At 36.7% G+C, this 19,129-nt stretch overlaps 1 protein-coding gene across 1 annotated transcript; it reads left to right on the forward strand.

The window, feature by feature from the left end:
• The first annotated feature begins 15,981 nt into the window (after positions 1-15,981).
• LOC107739295 (serine/threonine-protein kinase pim-3-like) lies at positions 15,982-18,531 on the forward strand. The gene is made up of 4 exons (XM_016551375.1): positions 15,982-16,028; positions 16,223-16,604; positions 16,704-16,880; positions 18,437-18,531. The coding sequence occupies exons 1-4, from the start codon at positions 15,984-15,986 to the stop codon at positions 18,529-18,531; spliced, it is 699 nt and encodes a 232-aa protein (XP_016406861.1). The 5' UTR covers positions 15,982-15,983.
• The last annotated feature ends 598 nt before the right edge of the window (positions 18,532-19,129 follow it).

Consider the following 19,129-nt stretch of genomic DNA (forward strand, 5'->3'; position numbering starts at 1 on the left):
TTTGGTTAAATGCCTGAAATAAGGTCAGTGATTAACCCTTTCCCCACCAGAGAAGTTGCCAGCGCCAGCATTTTTGATCATGTTCACAAATCTTTTGCAAACCCCATAATATATTGTTTTATGAATATGTAAACAGTGAATATATCAAAAGAAAGAACATAGAGATTGGTTAAAAAAAATAAATGTGGGTAAGTTCTATCAAAAAAACATTTCAAACAAAAAGCTGAGAAAATTGCATTGTTGTCAATTTGTCAAATCAGTTTCAGAACAATGATCAAAACATAAATTATCGGAGATCAAGTCCATCAACGCCACTGAACTGAATAGCAGTATACCCGTGGGCATCATTTTTCTTAGTAACATTAGGCAGTTTTTATTTATATGCTGTTGAATGATTGTTGATCATGTAAGCTTTCTGGTGTGTAAACAATTTCTATACACTCCTTCTGGTTTACATAGATCTTCTTTGCTAGTTTTTGGATCCGGAGATTTTGGATCCATTTGAGCTCAGAATATTTCACATTTCATTATATGACATAAAAGTACCCCACTCATAATTTAGCAAGCTTTTACGTGTTTTGAAAAGGCGGCTGGTAACAAGTGGCTAAACGGGACTACAAAAATTGTCGGGCCAGGAATGTCGACCAGGAAAACTGATACTCACTAGTTCGCTTTCACAGCCTCAATGTGTTTATAACTGCACTCATACAAACTATTCTATCTCTAACTTTCCAACTTGTAGATTTTAAATATAGATTGAAAGAGTTTTCTAAAGCTTAGTGGTGACATTGAGGTTTGTTTATAGCTTTTTACTTTTGATGATTATACTTAGGCTTCAAAATTCATTAAAGTTGTGTTAATTTTTGAAGATTTTGATGAACAAAATTTGTAAAAAAAAAAAAATCAATCAAAATCATTTTATTTTCTGCAATAATCAAATAGCCAATGGAAAAATCCTATTGGCTTTTTGTTGAGGGAAACCGGGTGATGCTAACTTTCTGATTAATATACAAAATTATATAATCCTCCCAGCACTACATTATTTATACAAATATCAATTAATTCAACATTTTAATGACATGGCAAGGTTAGTTCATGTTGTAAAATGTCAAAAACTTAATGAGATTTATAAATGAATCGATCATAATATTTGTAAACATATTATTAACAATACTTTTTACCACAAAAAAATATATTTAAAAACATTTTTTAAAATAATGATTAAGATTAGGAATGATAGGAATGATTAAAAAAAGGAAATGATAGTATATGATAGCTTTGTGTGAGGAACATACTGAAATTACAGTCGTATTCAGCTTGACGGTCATGGTCACCATTCCCTTTCACTTTATGAAAAAAAAAAAAACAGGTCCGACAACCTGCTATAAATATTTCCTTCTGTTTTCCTCAGAAGAATGAAAGTCATGTGGATATGAAAAGAAATGAAGGCGAGCAGGATGACGGATTTTTCATTCCTAGGTGAACTATTCCTCTAATTCGAATAAGACAAGGGGTGCAAAAATATGCAGCAAAAAAAAAAAAAAAAGGATTCTCTCACCACAGGGCAAAACGATCTTGATGATATCTAAACTAAGCCAGCTATTCCCTGCAGAACAGGTGGTAAACACACCATATCCACATTACAGCCATAATGCTTTTTATAGCCTGTCTGCAGAGCCGAAGAACAGTAATGGGGAGTGAGTTATGACAATAATAACTCTGCCTCTTCATAATCAGGTAATCAATTCAATCTTCTGCCAATTGTCTCAGACAAATGCTTCTTCCGCATCCCCTGTAGAATGTAATTGAAGGGTTCTGTCGTTATTGACTCGTGTAGAGGAAACACCTGTGAGGTCGTCGTCTGTTTTGGTGGGCATCCATTAATTTCAGATGAGAAAGATTAACAAAGTGTATGTAAATTCATATTTTGCCACTTGAAATTTCTTTATACATCTCGAGGTCCCCCATTAGCATTACCAATAATATGTCTGTAAACTGTAGGTTAATGTAAAGTAATTTTTTATACAAATTCAATCTTTATTACTCCATAAATAAAAATCTGCAAACATCTCACTGGTACACTTAAAGGAATAGTTCTTCACCCAGAAATGAAACTTTGCTGAAAATGTACTCACCTCAGGCCATCCAAGATGTAGATGAGATATCAACAATGGATCCTCTGCAGTGAATGGGTGCCACCAGAATGAGAGTTCAGATACAGTAACTCATGAAAAACATCACAATAATCCACAATCCACATGACTCCAGACCATCAATTCATGTCTTGCAAGTGAAAAGCTGTGTTTTTAGAATCAAAATTCATCAAAACATTTTTAACTTCAAACCACTGCACCAGATAAAATACAAGATCTTTATCCATAATATTGCTTTCTCCAGTGAAAAAGTTGTCTCGTCTGAATCAGGAGAAAAATATGCACAGATCAACACTGTTTAGAAGTGAAAACAGTCCAAAACAGTTCTAAACAAATATGTCTTTTTCACTGGAGGAAGAATTATTATGGATTATGGGCTGGTATTTTGGCCAGAAGCAACAGTTTAGCATCAACATGCCTCAACGATGGAATTTTTTATTTTTTTTTACAAACATGCAGCTTTTTACTTCACAAGAAGTTAATTGATGGACTGGAGTCGTGTCTTGCATTTATGTATTATTGTGATGTTTTTATCAGCTGTTTGGACTCTCATTCTGATGGCACCCATTCACTGCAGAGGATCCATCGGTGAGCAAATGATGTAGCCTAATGTTAAATTTCGCCAAATCTGTTCCGATGAAGAAACAAACTCATCTATATCTTGGATGGCCTGAGTCCAAGCTAATTTTCAGCAGTTTGTCAATTTGGGGTGAACTATTCCTTCAAAGAGGATTTTCTTTGGAAAAAAATAAGATATTGTAGATAGAATTAGTATTAGGGATGTTCATTTCGATTATTTTTCCTAAACGACAACCGACGCTCGTTAACCGATTATTAACCGTTAACCGACAAGATTATTTTAAATTAGAATTGAATTAAATTAGAAAGGATAAGTGTCTGTGACCCTTTAAAAATACTAACATTTGTTTCCCGGGGATTAATTTTACATGCCAAAAAGCAGCAAACAACAGAACATGAGGATTCACATGGTCTTCACATACCACCTCCCGCACCTGCAGCGCTTCTGCCAGAAATATATCTTTACTTAATAATAAATTAAGAAAATGAAAGAAAAACTGTGCAACAAGTAGCCTATATGCAGAGTTTCGGTTCATTTTTGTGCTGCGTGAAAGGAAACTAGACGGCAGAAAGCGGCATCCTATTTTTCTTTAGGCTTATTTTACGCACAAAGATTTGTTTGTTTTTATTGTGAATGTACACAAATAAAGGCAAACCTTTTACAATTCTGATTATCTTTAGGACTAAAAGGAGTAGTTGCTTCCACTGTTAGAAGGAAAAAATTCAAGTGATTGCGCCGGCGCCGCATGCGCGCACACAGTTAAGCATTGCTGCCTTGACAATGCAGCCTGTTCATTATCATAATAAAATACAATCAGTCAAACATATGGGGAAAAAAAACACTGCTCAGTTTAAATATGTAGAAAAATCTGTGCCGTAATTATCACCATACCGCCTTGATGTTAAGCAAAACATTTTGTTTTATGTGGATATTGGAAAGCGAGTGATAGGCTAAATAATAAATAATAATTTTGCATTCAAATACATCGCGAATACGAAAATATTTGATTTTGTGTCGAATGAGAGACCCAACGTTGGTTTCAGTTTCGTTTTAGCCTAAATGAATTCGTTTTGGCTTGTCGTTTATATTGCTAGGCCTATAACTTCTTATATTTTTTATTCTTGTTATTTTCTAAATACTGTTAATTGAATGGATTTGTTGTGGAGTGAGGGGAACTAAAATAGCCTAGCTATGCTTACAGTGTTTATTATAATGTTTGTAAACATTTCGCGTCGGCATTAGGCCTATTTCTGAATGAAATAATAAAATGCGACTTATTCGTTTTTTCTTTTCTTTAAAAAACTAATTATTTTAACCATGCAGCAAACCTTTTAAATATTTTGATAAATTACTGAAAATAAATAAATAAATTACTTTTTAAACCGTTTAACTGATTGTATTAATCGGTCAAAATTCTTAACGGTCGGTTAACGGTTAACCGGTTAAAATGAACATCCCTAATTAGTATAATAGTTTTATTCTCTGAACATTTCTTGAGCTTTTATTGCTGAGATATAAAAAGACAACAGAAGTTGACGTGTCAGCCTCTCCAGGCAAAAACGAGGGGATCTTTCCTGCAGAGGAAATGCTAAGCTGTGGGAGAGATGCAAGGAGCAGGGAGCTGTATCGATCGGAGCTTTAGCAAAATCTACCGTTGCATCTGTGCCAATGAGAGGAAGAAAAATTAGATCAAAACCTTCTGTCCGCGATTGAATCATGCTGGTGTCACTCACAAAATCTCTAAGAGTGGGCCACGGCTCCAGAGAAATCAATATGGCATGGATAGATATTAATGTTCGGTATTATCAAGTCCAATTGAACTCACATTGAACAGAAGAGACCTAATCGTTTTATTAACAGTTTATAGTCAAAGTGTGTTACAAGTCTCTTCCATCTTTTAAAAGACAACCACACTAGCACTGAAAACAGCCATTGTCAAAGTCATCCAGCTAAAAAATGAGTCAGTATTGATCTGAGCATTCAGCAAACAACCGTGTAGAACCATCTTGTAAATCAGAGAGATGAAAGCATGACAACAATTGGAAAATGACAGACTCTTAGTATTTTCTTTAAACAATTGTGTGTCAGTGGTCAATATTTTCTTCTGTGACTGGGTTTGACCCAAAAGCCCTATTTGCACGGGATTAGTATTACCTGGTGACCTCTAGTAATTTGTAATAATTGCGGAGATTGTCTGTGATCTTAATCCCGTGCAAACTGGCCATGTCTATAATTTGTAAAGTAAAAATTCAACCGCAAATGACCTACCATATTTCACCGAACACAGAGGTCCTGTGATGATATTAGTCCCGTGCAAATCGGCATCTCTGTGATTTGGCCTGGATTTGGCGGGGTTGTATATAATTTTTTCAAGGTTTTTGTTTCCTGTGCACCCCTTTTTATCCATCTTTCTCGAAGAATGGAGGCTGTGTTGGAGTGTTTTGATAGTATTTTGGGCGTTGGGTCATATCGCTAAATAGGGGAGGTTCTAGGATTTCATCCACAGGCTGGCTGAGCCTTCAGACAGACCATTAGATATAACAAATTACCTAAATTGTATAACCTAAAAAGTAAATATACACAAATATCCATTAAAGCTACAGTTACTTAGTTAAGAGCAGCGAGTCATTCTCTCTTTTTCTTTTATTGTTTGATTTTATTCTTTTATTGTTAACATTATTAACATAGCCTAAGAAATGAACAGGTCCGTTAATGCGCATCCGATATTTTCTTAACTATTTATGTTCAATTAAGATGTAACCATCTGTTTTTACGTCGATACTCGTCAAGACAGCCATTCAGAGATAATTTTGCGCCAATTTTCTCAAGACCTGAAAAAGAACTCAATTTGGTATTTGCTTGTTGTCTGAGAGACAGCTTCCTTGTGTGCGCGCTTCAGGTGTGTGCGCGCACAGAGACGATCCATGACAGAGCGCGAGTACCGCATTGAGATCTCTTTCGTGCCGTCTTGTGCTTGAATAGCTTAAAATCACTTAAATATTTAAACTGACAAGCCTTAAAACACATGAGAATGATAAACTTTGAGGAAGCAGCACTGGACCGATCGTTCAGATAGTTTTAGGGGGCTGAGACGACAGATAGGGGGGCTGAAGCCCACTTAAAAAGGGTCTAGAACTGCCCGTCTCTATACACCGATACACATTTGCAGAAAGAGAAAGCTGAAAACCATCAGAAGAGTGAAAACAAAAAGAACGATTAGATGGATGACATGTATAGCAGCATGGAACATTCATATCCGGGAGATAAGTCAGTAAATTCGAGTAAAATCACAGGCTTCGCTTATCCCGTGCGAATGTGCCACACGAAATTCAGATGTGGTGGGGTAATTTCTAAATCGCACGAGGTCCCCAGATAATACTAATCCCGTGCAAATAGGGCTAAAGAGGTCTTTACGAAAACAAAGATGTGAATCACAACCCCGGGATTTTGCTGCAGATCTCAGAGTGACAAGTTTATTTTGCGTACACAGCAGAGGATCAAAGATGCACAGTGGATGACGGTAAATCACACAAGAAAGTAGCCTATGATAATTGCATACCAGTAATGCATAGTGCTTTTTACAGTGTGAAGATGATGTCATCGTTTTCCAAATGTGCATTTTATTTTTATCATCTCAGGGTCGCGGTGGTCTGTCTGTGAAAACCTGAAGCAGAATAAAGATGGCTAGCTGTAACCTCAGGCAGAAACAGACTGCAGAATTCATGACAGTCATAGCACAGCTCTCTGCTTCGTATAGCTAACTTTATAAGGCATAAGGTTTGATTGATTGGAAAGGCCCAGTTAGCCCCTGCTGGAAGATGCTGTAACTACAACATTCTGGCATTGCTGGCTATTCAAAACATGCATATACTTGGGAAAAATGGTGTCGGATTTACTTTAAAACAATTTTCACAAAATTCACAGATCATTTCACAATTAATTACAAAGAAATGGCAAGTAACACATATAATTAAACATGAATTTTTAAAGTAGAAAGAATAAACTAGTATTTATTTTCAAAACCTACTCTACTGGCGCTTTTCCGCTGCATGGTATACGACTCAGCTCGGCACGGCACGGTTCGGCTCGGCACAGTTTGCGTTTCCACTGCAGTTCAGTACCGCTTTGTGCGTTTCCACTGCAGTTCATCCTTAGTTACAACTTTGAAAAATAATTTTCAACAAGTTTTTTCAGGCTCATAATAAATTTCATTTCAAACGTTTTTTTGAAACATGATTATAAAGCATCAACTGCCTTTAATAATAACAACAACAAAATCCAACAGGATCTTTAAAATTGACTTAAAGGGGTCCTATTATGCTCTTTTACAAAGTCTTGATTTTGTTTTGGAGGTGTACTAGAACACACTCTCATGCTTGGTGGTTCGAAAAAAACGCATTATTTTTCACTTAATTTACATGATTACAATACCTTTCTCCCCAGCCTGGCACAAACGGCTCGATTAGTTCCGGGTTTGAAGGCCCGCCTTCCGAAAAACAAAATATGTTGTGATTGGTTAGCTGTCCCAGTGCGTTGTGATTGGCGAACAGCTTAGATGGTGTTTCAGTATTGCCACGCCCCTTGCCAAAGCAGCAAGTTCCGTCTGCTCCGGTTTAGTTAAGGATGGCATCAATATTGCCATATCAATTTGAGCCGGATTCAGACCCCGAGAATATTGCAGAGGATCGCGCAGAACCTTTGCATGCATGGATATGGACAGACATGGCGAAAACTTGACGCTACAGCAGCTCTTCTTCTTCATTTTTTCTCTGATGCACTAACTCTGCAGCAGCACTTCTTCGTCGTCGTCTTGTCTGATGCACTCAACCAAGCGACCTCGAAGTCCCTACCCCCAACCATTCGAATTTCCGTAAGTGGGACTTATTTTAATGATATTCTAATGGGCCGCTTTGTGACATCACAAAACCCGTAAAACAACGCTGTAGTCCAAATGAGCCGTTCGTTGTAGCTCTTGAAAATGGATTTTTTTTTTTAACTAAATATCTCCCTTTGGAGTGGACTTTGAGATTTGTAACTTTGTAGATCTTTTTTATGCTCAAACATACACACTACACACTGACTAAAATTCAAAAAGTGAAAAAGCATAATAGGACCCCTTTAAATAAATAAATATGCTATTATTTATTTGTAAATTTATTTAGTATAGCATTACTATATATTAGTACTATTATTATACTATTCAGTTAAAATAAAACATTTTATATACAATTACTATTAAAAACAAAATATATAATATTGTTAAATAAATAAACTTATTTATTAGTATCTTTATTTAGTATATTATTAGTATATATTAGTACTATTATTATACTATTCAATCAAAATAAAACTTTTGATATACAAGTATTATTAAAATAATGAAAATCAAACAAACAAACAAACATAAAAATAAAATAAAAAAAATTATATTCACGCTTTAAAATTTAATGGGTTAATTTGAGTCACAATGGACCATGACACAATTTTTTTGGCCTAATTTGTCTATTACCTATCCATCACTGCAAGATAATGTAATGATTATAATCAGATTAAATGAATAGGTCAAGACTTTCCACAAAAGACTGACAAGATTAGTTTAACAGTGCAGTGCTCAGTGTGGTTTATCCAATCCACCACCATGCATCTGTGACAGGAGAGGACTTTTAAAACACAGTTCATTTATTTTTTTGAGAACAGGGTCTGTCTGAGTCTCCATGGTGACAGGTTTATTAGGTAAAGACGTGTTTTCAAACCTTTTTCTAGGGCTTTGGATGGGGACCTAATAGGTCATTTCTGGCCTTTGTGATTCACTCTTTGCAGGCTATTATAAAAAAAGATATAGTGCTGGACATGTTGTAGAAATTATATTATCCACACATATATGGAGAAGATATGTACACTACTCCAGGAGAAACTATGAGCACTTAATGTGGTTTTTGCATTTCTGGATTTAGGTGAGTCAAATCTGTGATCCATGGTTCATGAAATTCAAATCTGTGGTCTTGTCAACTGTGTGAGATGTTCTTTTCCCTCTTCCCTCTCATCACTGCTTTCTCCAGTTCAAACTCAGCATTCCTAAACAAAATTTCAGTCTGTTTGCTCATAATACACAAAAGCACAAACACAATACTGCAAACAGCTTTTCTTAAAATTGCAAGTTTTACAATAATTGCACATATGTGTTATATTTATTACTAAGAATTTTAACCACCAAGAAACTGTATTTAAGGAAATGCCACTTGAATCCCCAGTAATAGGCCTATCTGTTTAGCAGCATAATAAATATATTTTGTGCTGTTAGAGGGCCAAGTGTACTCAGCACTATTTTTGTCTGACTGTTGAATACTACAACACATGTTGAAACGTGTTTGTCAGGCAAAAAGCAGAAGGCAAAACCAGACCACCTACTGCATATTACACCTAATGCGTTATTAATGCGAAATCTTGATTGTGATAATGAAATAATCAACAACCTAACAATATTAACTTTTAAAAATGCAAGTAAGGAACATTTGAAACATATAACGTGAAACTTGTCTGTAACTCTGTTTCATGTCGTAGTCAAAGATGAATCACACATACATACATATATATATATAAATATAAATTTCATTAAAAAGGATATATTGTCATTACTAATATAAATATATATCCAGTTTTATTTAATATTAAGTGTTTGTACCACAGGTTGTGAGAAAGTAATACTCACCACAGTGAAATTGTGTCTAAATAGCACTTTCTGTAAAATTATTTGCTATTTATATTGCTAAAGTAGTTACCAAAAAGTGCAGGGTATTTCACCCAGCTCAAGTCTTATACCCATACTATGGATGGACACCATAATAATAATATATAACAAATAGTGTAAAGCACCCTGTCACCAATTAAGCACATGAGTGAAAGCCTATGATTAAATCTCAAGTAGCAGAATAAAACCCATTATCTGAAGGGAAAAGTCGACATTATGCAAAATGCATATCAACAACCATATGTTATTTACGAATAATGTATACTGAGTGTTGCGAGACGAAGATTTGGAAGTGGAATTTATAATCACATTGACTGACAGGCCATCATTGGTACTCTATAAGCAAATACCTATAATAACAATAATAACAAAAAAGTGTTGTCTTTACCTACGATCCCAAACATGCAACATTCAAGAAAATGTCACTCATCAATATGTGTTAGTCAAAATTGTCAGTGAATACTTAAATGGATCTGGCATGTTCTTAAACAACAGTACAATCCTTTGAACACACTGTAGTCAAGTCAATTTATACAATAGAGTCTTCAAAGCACCTTCTCAGTATTAAACAGCAAAATGTCAAAATCAATAATGCAAACTTCAAAAATTAGGCAAAACTAAATTCTGCTGTAAAGCAGCTCTAGCTCAATAGTGTCATTATTGAGATCCAGTCAGTTCAGCATTGATTCAGTTCAGTTTAATAACTGAATCGTAAAGTTAATTCATTATGAAACAATTCAGCAATAAGCAGCTTTACAGGAGACAATTATTCTTGAGTCAGTGCAATGTTGACTCAATTCAGTTCAATAAGTGTTGATGATGCAAAATTCATGAATTATGTAATTAAACATGGTCATGTTAAATGTGTACTGGTGAACACCAACACTATATATTACAACTCACTCGTAGTCTTGTGTTGACAAATGTATCATTTGTAAAATAAAATTTTAAATTCAAATTGAAAAGTTTGCTGAAAGGTGATGAGTTTGACTCATGAATTTTTTTTTATCAGTCAGGTCTTCACATCTTCCACGTCTTTCATGAGTCTACCAGGGAAGGATTTGATGTTGAGGCACTTGAAGGGAATGATGCATCTGAGCAAAAAGAGAAGACAGATCTAAATAAAATGTCAGATTTTGAATAAAATATTGACTAACAATAAAATGATATGTAATTTATTTATAAAAAAGTGAAACTATAGACCAAGTGTCCAATAAAAACAGAGCCATACCATCTTTCGAATGAGCTCTGAACAAAAGCTGTTTCCAGTTAGTCCTTGTGGGTCATTTTAGTATCAATAGGCAAATCAAATATTTCAGTGACTGCTATGATTAGCCAAATTAACAGCATTTTTACTGCACTTTGTGAAATAATGCTATAATGAATATTTTAGTGAACAAGCACAATGCAAAAACTAGACCACTGATAAGACAAAGCTTTAGTTTGTGTAATTGAAACTAATAATAGCCATCACAAGAAATTACTATAATGGATATTTATAAAATGGGTAGTTATGGTGGTTGATTATAATTTAGTTCCAGTTATTGATTATGAATAACTGAATGCCTAACAAACCCCTGATGTCGCTCATATATAAGGCCAGCTGCATAAATTGCTTAGACCCGTCTTAAAAATTGAGTAATCTCATTTGTTTTCTTCAAGACTGGTCATAAATGTTTAAAGTTGGTTACAAAAAGACAGAGGTGTATAGAGTACCTGAAAACCATACTTGAGTAAAAGCACAGGCCTACCATGTTGCAAAAATTACTCCATTTACAAGTTACAAGTCACCAATTACAAAACGACTTGAGTAATGCCGAGTTCACACTGCACGATTTTCAAAGTCGTCAGATCACCATTGTTTTCACACTGCACGACTATCTGAGGTATAACATTCAGTTGATGCTGTGTTCAGATTGCATGATGGATCAGCAACAGGAGGTTACACACCACATGACTATACAATAGGAAGAATCGCTGACAACTCTGTCTGCTCCACAAACTACGTTTCACAACCAAAAGCACACGAGAAGTGAAAAGGAAATAACTCCTCCCGAACTTCCTGCTGCCCTGTATCTTGCTCTCTCATTGGCTGTAGGTCATCGCCAATGTATTTTTCAGTCAGACTAGTGATGGGAAGTTTGGATCATTTTACCGACTCGGACCTTTGAGTCTCCTTCAGCAAAATGAACAAATCTTTTTTCGAGTCATTTCGTTCATTTTAGCAAAATATAATTAAAATGTTACGTGTTACTTCCCTAACACGTCTACTACTTACGCAAACGTTGATCACACTATAAACAATTCAAAACTATAATGCTATAAGAAACAGAAAAGATTTATTCATTGTTTACCTGGGTCTTCAGTCTATGATTAGCTCACCTCACCTCTTATCTGACAAGTCTTCGGGTTTGAGTAGTTCGTTCATCACGTGACAGCCCCATAAACTTAACCAATGCAGTCTGAGCCGGAAAGAGAATTATATATAACATATGTAATATATAACACTGTTCTAGTAGTTTTTGGATATTTTAATAAAAAAATCTTACATATTGTGCCTTTAAGTATTTTTATTTTTTAAATATTTATTGAATGTAGGCTTTAAAGATGCAAAAGTCCTCAACACCTAAGAGATGTGCCAGTGAAAAAACAAGAAACTGTTGATTTGTAAGGAAAGCAATCACATTTATTTTCTATAATCAAAATAAAACCGAAAATTCCAATAAATCAATCAACACAACTGCCTCTTAAACATCTACAGACACACTTAAGTCTCAGTGAAGCGCAAGTGCTCAAAAAGGGCATAAGTAAACCAGTATCCTTCAAAAAGTTATCTTCAATATGACAGATAAATAAAATAATGTTAAGTAAAAATAAAAAGTCAAAGGCTTCTTGCACTAGACATGCTGGTTTCGGCCTCATCGCTCATGGCATAAAGAAACCTTGATGACACGTTTCAGTGAGTAATGGCAAAATGCACAAGATATAGTACATTTAATGCCTGTAGATGGCAATATTGCTTCTTTTGTAGCAGAAATAAACTGCTGCAGAAAAAGTTGGGTGCCATGCAAAATGTTATGTGTAATTGAATGACTCATTACAAATGTATTGGAGTAAAGAGTACACCTATTCAAAAATGTAGTGAAGTAAAGAGTAAAAGTTGCTAATACCTTTGATACTCTTAAAAAAAAGATACTCAAGTACAGTAACTAATTACATTTACTCAAATATTTCACACCACTGCAAAAAGGTAGGCTGGCAGAAAAGTAAGACTGTTTATCTCTTGGTCAACTGCTAGTTGGTCTGACATAGTCTTATAGGGCTATGTTTATGCAACTGGCCCACACTACAAATCCTTTCAAAGTCAGCGGATGTTCTTTTCACAAAAACACAACTGTTTGTCGTCGCGTAATTTAGGCAAATTAATACCTCGGGAATTATCAATTGCTCAACGGATTAGTTCCTCGGTGAAGAAAGTATTGTATAACTGCGATGTTGATGCGAAATATTGACGTTACACTTTGAAATGATGTAAATGAATATTCCCGTGCTCTTAAGTGACGTAATGTTTCTGACCTGCTTCTTTCGAAAAGCTCACAAAACCACCCTGTCTATGAGACAGCGCTTCGGTAAAGTCGTATTTCACAAAAAAATGCAGCGTTAATTCGAAAAGTAACGGTAAGGTTACATTAATTCCTGAAGTAAAGAGGATTGTCATGTCCACGTGTGCTGTCCGAGGAAATAAAATTCGTGCTGGCCGAACACTGGCGTTTACTTACGGACGTACAGTAGTGCATCATGTTTAAGTAATAGTATATTTCAAATATATGTAACACAACAACGTTTTAGAAATGTGTGCTGTTCCGCTGTGAAATTCAGGCACGCGCCTATTTAATGTCAAGGGTTAAAAAAATAAAAAAAGAAGAAGAATGGTAGGGGTTACGTGATTGTGCGCAAGCTTGTGTGACGTCACAGAGTAGTAGAAGTAGTACAAAAGGCACGCGCTCAAACTTCGAACTTCGAGTTCAGAAGAATTTTTTGAGAGAGCCAGTGTAGAGACTCGACAGAAAGTGATTACTGACTGAAACGCTTTAGTAGACACACAGTGGTCACACACGAAGTCTATTCAGACTTAGAGTTTACACACACAGTGTGTTCACGGTTTATAACATAATCAAACAGAATGTCCAAGACATCTGTGTTTTTCGGTGAGTGCAGTGCAGTTAAGAGAGAAGCTGTGGATAGGCTGGAGATGATCAGTCTTACCTCAGACATAATATCTGACTCTGTCAGCACCAAAGAGGTGACAACAGGAGATTCAGGGAGCGTTAGTTCAGAAAATCAAGGTGGCATGAAGGCTTGTCCTACAGACAGTGTGGAGAACAGCCCAACAGGTGAGCTGGATGTTTCAAAGTTGTTTTCTTGGCTTAGTGTTTAACCCTTGGGCTCATTTTGGAAAGAATTCTCACCATTTCAGGACTATGAACTTACATTTATTTAATACATTCATCATAAAATGATTTTAATACATGATTTGTATTTCATGTGTAGATTCTTTGAATAGGTTACTATTCATTTTTCTTTATTTTAGCAAAACCTGCAAAAGGGAAGAAGGGGAAAGAAGTCCGCACTGTCTTTCGGAGAGTATGGAAGGCTGTAAAGCGCCCTGTCCTTTGCTGCGACCCGAACAGTGTGGTGTGTCTTACACCACAGCCAGACCTAGACGGTTCGGAGCTAATGCCCACCCCCAGTCCCTTCAGAATCACACCAATGGCTGACACAGATCCTGCCGACCCTGAGCTGGTGTGTCTGCCAGGCCAGGTCTGTGAAGATGTTGAGTCGTTGTGTGTGCCAGGTCCCTCCAGGACTGAGCAAACGGCGGACGCAGATCTGGCCGATCCTGAGTCGCCTGTGGCAGATCCGTCCAGTTCTGACCTGGGTGACGGTGAGTCACCATCTTTTATTTTCTGTTCTACTATTACTTGCAGTTGGAATCCTGTTTCACTGCCAGTAACTGCTTAAAAATCCAACCATGACTTTTGTTGTATTATTTTAATTTTTAATTGTATTAATTAGTAGCTGCAGCTCTAGTATTCATTCACAGAGATGTTTCTTAATAGTTTATTATTGACTTTTCTTCATTTTAGAAAAACCTAAAAAGGGGAGGAAAAGGAAAGCAGTCCATGCGCTCTTCCGGAGATTCCGTAAGGCCATAAAGCACCTCTTCCTCTGCTGTGACTCGACTCGATTGCCTGTTCAAGTTCCATCTGAGATCCCCGTTGAGCCTGAGCCAGGCTGTCTGACCAGGTCTAACCAGGTCTGTGCAGCTCTCCAGTCCTCCCAGTCTGTGCAAGCCACTCCAGAGTTGTTGCATGTGTCAGATTCATCAGATTCGGAGATCAGTCTGGATTGTGGTGAGTTGTCATTACCTTTTGAAATTTCTGCCCTTTTATTTTCGGCATTCTTTTCTACTTATCATTATTTAGGTTGTAAATCTGATACTCTTAACTTTCCTTACAGTAACTGCTTGTACCTGATTTACAGTGGAACTGAATTCAAAGGATAGGATTCTTTTAAGATTTTTTAAATGGATCTTATTCTTTAAATCGGGTCTATTTGATCTGTTCATATCAGACAATAAAAGGAAAGTACAGCCTCATGTATCGTAGGGCTGGGTATCGTTCAAAAATGTTCGATACCGATACCGATACCTTGACTTCGATACCGGTTCCTGAACGATACTTTTTTCGATACCAATTTTATGAAATCAATTTTAACAAGATTACATTATCTAAAAAAAATAAATTTTATTTTTCAGCTTGTTGATGTTTATACAATCTCAAAGACTCATCTCCTGAGCCACTGCACAAAGGAACAAAATTTAACCAACACAATAAATCAGTGCAAAATAGTTGTAATAAAGCTCAAATAGTCTTCAGTTTACACATCTGTTAGGCATTTACACGAGTGCGTGTTCGTTTTAAAACGCAGCTCAGACAGAATCATGATTTCTATTAATTTTCCACTGATTTACTGATGAGCATTAGCAGCTTCCAGCGCGGTCTGCTTGTGTATTGGCTCACTGACGCTGATGAGATTAACCCCTTAGGTATCGAAATTTGGTACCGAACGACGAGACGTTTTTCGATACTCGATGGTATCGAGGCAATTCGGTCGGTGCCTAAAAAGTATCGAACTCGATACCCAGCCCTACATGTATGTCCATGTTTTTTTTTCCTGTGTGTTTATCAGGATATAGAGTGTCTCTCTTTGTGGTGGGAGAGCTTCTAGGATGCGGAAGTTTTGGCAAGGTGTATGAGGGAACCCACATATTTGGCGATAGAATTAAGGTAAAGCACTTTTATTGACTTGAACCAACATTTTGCTCCATATGTAGAAATGTGTGTCCACTGTCTTGATTTAAACAGATTGTAGATGTGCATGTCTGGCACTTTGGTATGCTTGGAAAAACTGACTGTGCTTTTGCCATTCACAGGTTGCCATGAAGTACATCCACAAGCATGAAACTGACCGCTGTCTTGACATTGTAAGTTGACAAATCTAAGAATAATTTTGGTTGATTGAGTGACTATTGCTGTGCTGTAAATACTTGTAGCTAACATAAAGCAAAGGAAATGGACAACAAATATGTAAGTGCAAATCTAAATACAATGATGTTCATCATTCTACAGATCTTCTAAGTAATGAGTTACTCAAAGCCAACTGTTTGTTTTTCTCTAGGCTGGTTATTCCAAACCCGTAATTGCAGAAGTGGCGATGTTGCTTAGGTTGGGAGAACCTCCATTATGTCCCAACATCATCAAATTACACCACTGGATTGAGAATAAGAGGAGCTTCGTGCTCATTATGGAGTACCCGCAACCATGCTGTACCTTGCATCAGTACATCACATATTCAGATGACATGAATGAAGAAAAAGCACGCTGGTTAATCTGTCAGTTAGTCCAAGCTGTGAAACACTGCATTGACCGTGGAGTCTTCCATGGTGATATCCACACGGGGAACATCCTGGTGACTGACCACAATTTGGAGCTCAAACTAATTGACTTTGGTTGTGCTTATCCAATCAGCAGTGAGGGCGTTCTCAGCAGTGAATATCGAGGTATGTTTCGTGTTCCCATAGCAGAGTGCAGTGTCATTGATCACAGTATTGTCTTTTTGATAACCGCATTGCTCAACACTAAAAATGTTTCTCTTACAGGAGCACCACTCTACACCCCACCTGAGGTCATAGGGCATACCAAATTCCACGCTGACCCAGCATATGTCTGGGCAATAGGTGTTGTGCTGTTTGAAATCTTGCACGGGTATTTGCCATTTGGAAGCCAAGACGAAATACTGCGTGACTATGTTAAAGCGAAACTGACTTTATCCTCAGGTAAACGCAACAGACACCTCTTTACAGTCTCAGTGGCTATGTTTACATGCAACCAAATAATCCGTTTGTAATTGGATTGATGGCTCAATCGGAATGAAATTTAAATCGGATTGAAGGGGGTGGTTTATTCCTTTTCTAATACGATTGAGAGTGCATGTAAACACTCGATCGGATTGAACCCCGAAACTGAAAGGACTGTGCATGTGCAGAGACGCAGAAATAGCGTTATGACGTGCGGAACAAACAGCTCTTCGTTTTGAATAAAGTGTTGTATAAATGCGTGTCCTGTCATTATAAAACTCTACTTTCACTCGGCAACTGTGAAGTGGAGCAGGACAACCTCCCACCAGTCCTTGTTTTGGATTCAATCGGATTGAAGGGGGTGGTTTATTCCTTTTCTAATACGATTGAAAGTGCATGTAAACACTCGATCGGATTGAACCCCGAAACTGAAAGGACTGTGCATGTGCAGAGACGCAGAAATAGCGTTATGACGTGCGGAACAAACAGCTCTTCGTTTTGAATAAAGTGTTGTATAAATGCGTGTCCTGTCATTATAAAACTCTCCTTTCAGTGGAGTAGAGTGAAGTGGAGCAGGACAACCTCCCACCAGTCCTTGTTTTGGATACTCATCCACAGGCAACCCGTTTTGGGCGCGGGGGTGCGGGGAGGGGCATTTTTACTGCGTGATAAATATTAGCAGCACGGCACAGCGGCTTATATGTATATTTATCCATAAATGGATAAATATTAATTCTGCTGTTAAAAACAAATAAAGAAACCGTGTAGGAGAGTGGTTATTATGTGTAAACAGTGGAAAAACTATATATTTGTGTAGTGTGCACATGTCATGTGCATGTTCAGATTCATCAGTCGGAATGAATTCAGTCCGATTGAACCAAAAATTGTGCATGTAAACGTAGCCACTGACAGACAAAATAGATATGTTACCCTTGACCATAAAACCAGTCATAAGGATCACTTTTTTGAAATTGAGATTTATCCATTGATGTATGGTTTGTTATGATATGACAATATTTGGCCGAGATACAACTATTTGAAAATCTGGAATCTGAGGGTGCAGAAAAATCTAAATATTGAGAAAATCGCCTTTAAAGTTGTCCAAATGAAGTTCTTAGCAATGCATATTACTAATCAAAAATTAAGTTTTGATATATTTACGGTAGGAAATTTACAAATATCTTCATGGAACATGATCTTTACTTAATGTCCTAATGATTTTTGGCATAAAAGACAAATCAATAATTTTGACCCATACAATGTATTTTTGGCTATTGCTACAAATATAACCCAGCGACTTAAGACTGGTTCTGTGGTCTAGGGTCCCATAGGTCAGACAGGATATAACAGGAAGTCTAGCAAGTAACAAATGTTTACCAATGTGACTGTAGACATAATTATTTAACTGGGGATATTTATATTATCTAATAATGAAATTTTATATGGTAAAACATTTACTCTTCAAAAGCTTTTTCATATGTCAACATTGATGTTGAGTAAGACTAACCCGCACTCTCCCTCTGAAAACTTTACAGCATGCCATGACCTGATTTTCCAGTGTTTGATCCGCAATCCAGCAAACAGACTGATGCTACAGCATCTAGAAGAGCACAGGTGGTTTATGAACTAGATTGCAAGAAGACAGCGGATCCCATGCATCGGTTAGACGAGAAAAGGTAGTGAAACACTATCAGTTCCCTCTTGCCCATTGGAAGAGTCATGAACATGGAGACGAAAACTAGACACAAACTAGTACACAAACTTTTTTTTATAGTTCAACTGTTTAATTTGCACTGGCATATTGTAAGAGGTGGTACGGAGATTCATCCAATAAGAATTTTAGATTACATAATATAGTGATGAAAAGGAATTAACAAAATCCATATACAGAGGCTTTCTGGTACAAAAGAGATCCCTCTCCATCTGTGCCTCGCGGACCAGAAGACAAGCTTAATGAACCCCACTTTTACAATCTCCATCTACCCCTTGCACTTCAATACATGAGTAGTAGATATCAGGAAATCAAAAAAGCAAATGTGAATATACAGAGAGAGAGAAAAGTCAGGCTGAGCTTATTATTTCTTTTCTTTCATTTTTCTTTATTTTAGAAAAACCTGCAAAAGGGAGGAAGGGGAAAGAAGTCTGTGCTCTCTGTCGGAGAGTATGGAAAGCTGGAAAGCTGCCAAAGATTGGTATGTCTTACACCACAGCCAGACCTAGACGGTTCA

Source organism: Sinocyclocheilus rhinocerous, unplaced genomic scaffold, assembly GCF_001515625.1.
Source record: "Sinocyclocheilus rhinocerous isolate Xijiao unplaced genomic scaffold, SAMN03320098_v1.1 scaffold14, whole genome shotgun sequence".
Classification (NCBI taxonomy): Eukaryota; Metazoa; Chordata; class Actinopteri; order Cypriniformes; family Cyprinidae; genus Sinocyclocheilus; species Sinocyclocheilus rhinocerous.